Source organism: Alligator sinensis, unplaced genomic scaffold (assembly GCF_000455745.1).
Source record: "Alligator sinensis unplaced genomic scaffold, ASM45574v1 scaffold794_1, whole genome shotgun sequence".
NCBI lineage: Eukaryota > Metazoa > Chordata > Crocodylia > Alligatoridae > Alligator > Alligator sinensis.
In genome coordinates, this window is record NW_005842125.1 from 2,293,290 (window position 1) to 2,296,291 (window position 3,002).

The 3,002-nt window shown below is 41.9% G+C and overlaps 1 protein-coding gene across 1 annotated transcript in view; it reads left to right on the top strand.

Moving 5' to 3' along the window:
* The window catches only part of BUB1 (BUB1 mitotic checkpoint serine/threonine kinase), a 56,040-nt gene that overhangs the window by 50,614 nt on the left and 2,424 nt on the right, over nt 1-3,002 (top strand). The window contains exons 22-24 of the mRNA XM_025205718.1: nt 1,334-1,495; nt 1,718-1,875; nt 1,967-2,144. Of these exons, the coding sequence (XP_025061503.1) occupies nt 1,334-1,495; nt 1,718-1,875; nt 1,967-2,144 (498 nt within the window). The remainder of the gene's footprint in view (nt 1-1,333; nt 1,496-1,717; nt 1,876-1,966; nt 2,145-3,002) is intronic.

The window sequence follows — 3,002 nt, forward strand, 5'->3', positions numbered from 1 at the left end:
AACCCACAATCTTTCTACTTTCTCATCCTTCGATTCCGTCTTGATGAGGGTCGATGTATATCGCTCATTGACAGAGCGCAACCCCTCCCCCTTTCTTCCCCACCCTGTCCTTTCTGTGCAGCCTATAACCCTCAATATGTACCGCCCAGTTGTGGGACAAATCCCACCAGGTTTCTGTTGGCTCTACTAAGTAGTAGGTGTTTTCTGCAAGCAGGAGTGCTAGTTCATCCTGCTTGTTCCCCATGTTCCTAGCTTTGGTATATAGGCACTTGAGCCCTGTGACTGGTGCCTTTGCTACTCCCCAGCTCTGATTCCCATGGGGCCCCTTATTTCTTACCTGCTTATTGCTTACCTGTGCTGTACTGCTGGCCGCCCCATGGATTGCAGGTTCCCAATGTTCTCCTTCTTCAGGCTGGGCTGTCCTTGTGGGTGCCACATGGTTTGGTGGTCCACAGCTTCCCCCGCCCTCATCTTCCCCTCCCCTTGACGAGCCTAGTTACATGAGGCTCTAAGACCTTTTACATGCTTTTTTTTACTGAAGTCCTGCAGTAATTTGGCCAGTAAATTGAGACGTATAATTAGATGGACTCTTCAAAGCCAGACAAAAGCAAATTTAGAAATAAGATGCTTCTGGTCATTCTTATGTCTTCTCTGCTAGACTGAAAAGCCCACTGCCTGGTAATGGTGTCCCTATGAATGTATCTAAAAACATTAAGAAAGTCAACTCTTGATTTTGTGTGAGACAAATGTAAACAGATTGAGATCCCTAGTTTGTGGCAAGAATGCGTTTTTTCTGGTCTTTTGGAACATTAGAATGCACAAAAATGATTAAACAACAATACTTGTTCTCTTTAAATATAGTATTTTAATCTGATAGTCATCTTTATGTATTTAAAAAAATACTTTAGTGTAGATTCACTTGAGCATCATCACTGGTTTTAATAGCTGATATGGAAATAAAAAAGGTTTCCAGTTCTGTATTGGTTGGCTCCTACTGTTTCTTGTTACACCATTTTGCTCTTAAGTAAATGGTGTATTCCTATGTATGTGCATGTGTGTACACACAAGAGACATTTTATTTTAAAATAATGTGGGTTTATAAGTATATTGTTGTGATTTAATTAGCTGGAGAACACTTTCAAGAACATTATGTTCAGCTTTCAAAATGGAAATAGTTAATCCTTGACAAGTATTATAATAGGTCAAGAACTATGGAAAAGAAGAAAATACCCAAATACTCAGGTCACTAATTGTAGGGAATGATCTTTCTTTATTTTTTCAGTAATATTATTCAGTGCATTTCTTACTTTAGTTGATCTTTTTTTGGTTACAGGTGCAGAAACCTGCAAACCCTTGGGAGTTCTATATAGCAACTCAGCTGAGAGAGAGGCTTCATTCAAGTGTACGCCATCTGTACATTCACTTTTACTCTGGCCACTTCTTCCAAAATGGAAGTATTTTGGTTGGTGAACTCTACAATTATGGAACTTTACTAGTAAGTGTACTAGGGCTTATGATCTAAAGAAGTATAATTTTACTTCGTGAAATAAATTAGAGTGCGCATAAATCTGTTCCTTCTCTCTGTTTTACAAAATTTTATTGCAAATTTAATCACTAATACTTTGTTTTGCAAACATGGGACTACAGTTCGTGTTATAGGAAGTTGTCTCTTCGTACAGTTGACATTCTCTTTCTTCACTCTTATTTCTGTTTACAGAATACTGTAAATATTTACAAAAAACTTCCTGAAAAGGTGATGCCTCAAGCACTTGTATTCTATTTTGCCATAAAAATTCTTTACATGGTGGAAGAGCTCCACAACTGTGGAATAATTCATGGTGACATTAAACCTGATAACTTTGTACTTGGAGAAAGGCAAGCATTTCCTTTTTAATACTAATCCTACTAATGCCATTGCATCAAACTTGATACTTATGGTGGCAATTGTTTTCTTGCTTAACTGCAGATTTTTGGACAATGACACCTGTGATATAGATGGTCTCTCTCATGGTCTGACACTCATTGATATGGGTCAAAGCATAGACATGACACTCTTCCCAGAAGGAACTGCCTTCACAGGCAAATGTGAAACATCTGGATTTCAGTGTGTTGAAATGCTGACACAGAAACCATGGAACTACCAGGTATGAGACTGTCTGTCTGTGCTAGGGGCAGGCAATTATTTTGGCTGGAAGACAGCTTAATGAGTTTTGATGAGCTGTCAAGGGCCACAAGGATAGCCCCACCCCTTAACAGGTGACCCTCCCCCTGGTCACCATCTTGGGAGCTGAAGTCCTGCTCCCCTAACCTGTGACCTTTGCTAGTGGAAGTCCCTCCCCTTATCCTGGCAGTACTCCTTTTAGGAAGGAGGGTTTGCCATCTTGGAACCAGAAAAATCCCCAAACGATATACTAAAAATCAAACTGACAATAAGATATTTTAATTTTATTTTTAAAAAAAAACAAAACAAGATTGTCCTGATTTGTGTGCATTTGCATTGCATATATAGAGGTGATTGCATAATAGCTCAAAATGAAACTTGTATATTGCGGTGGTGTGGGTGTGTGTGAATATGTGTTTATTTAAGGTGTGAGAATATATGTGGGTAGGGGGGTGTTTGTGGGGATGTGTGGGTGGGTATGGGGTTTATGGGGGTAGTTGGGCATGTAGCAGTGAGTAGGGCTCCTCCCAGAGGGGTGTGGGTATGTGTGGGGGGCTGCATGTTGGGAGGGGTGTGGGGTTTGTGGGACTGGATGAGTGGGTACAGTTTTTATAGGGTGTGTTGTGTGTGGGGGAGGGTGTGGTTGTGGGGGAGGGTTTGTGGATATGGTGAGGTGTGCATGGGAGCCCCCTCCGTGCACCCTCCTGAGCTGGTCAGCACCTACCCTACAACAGCCCAGAGCCCATATACCCTGTGGCACATCCCCACCACTGCCAACAGCGTGCAGCCTCATCCCTGCCTCATGCCTACTCTGGACTCACCCTGGGGGGAGCAGATCAGC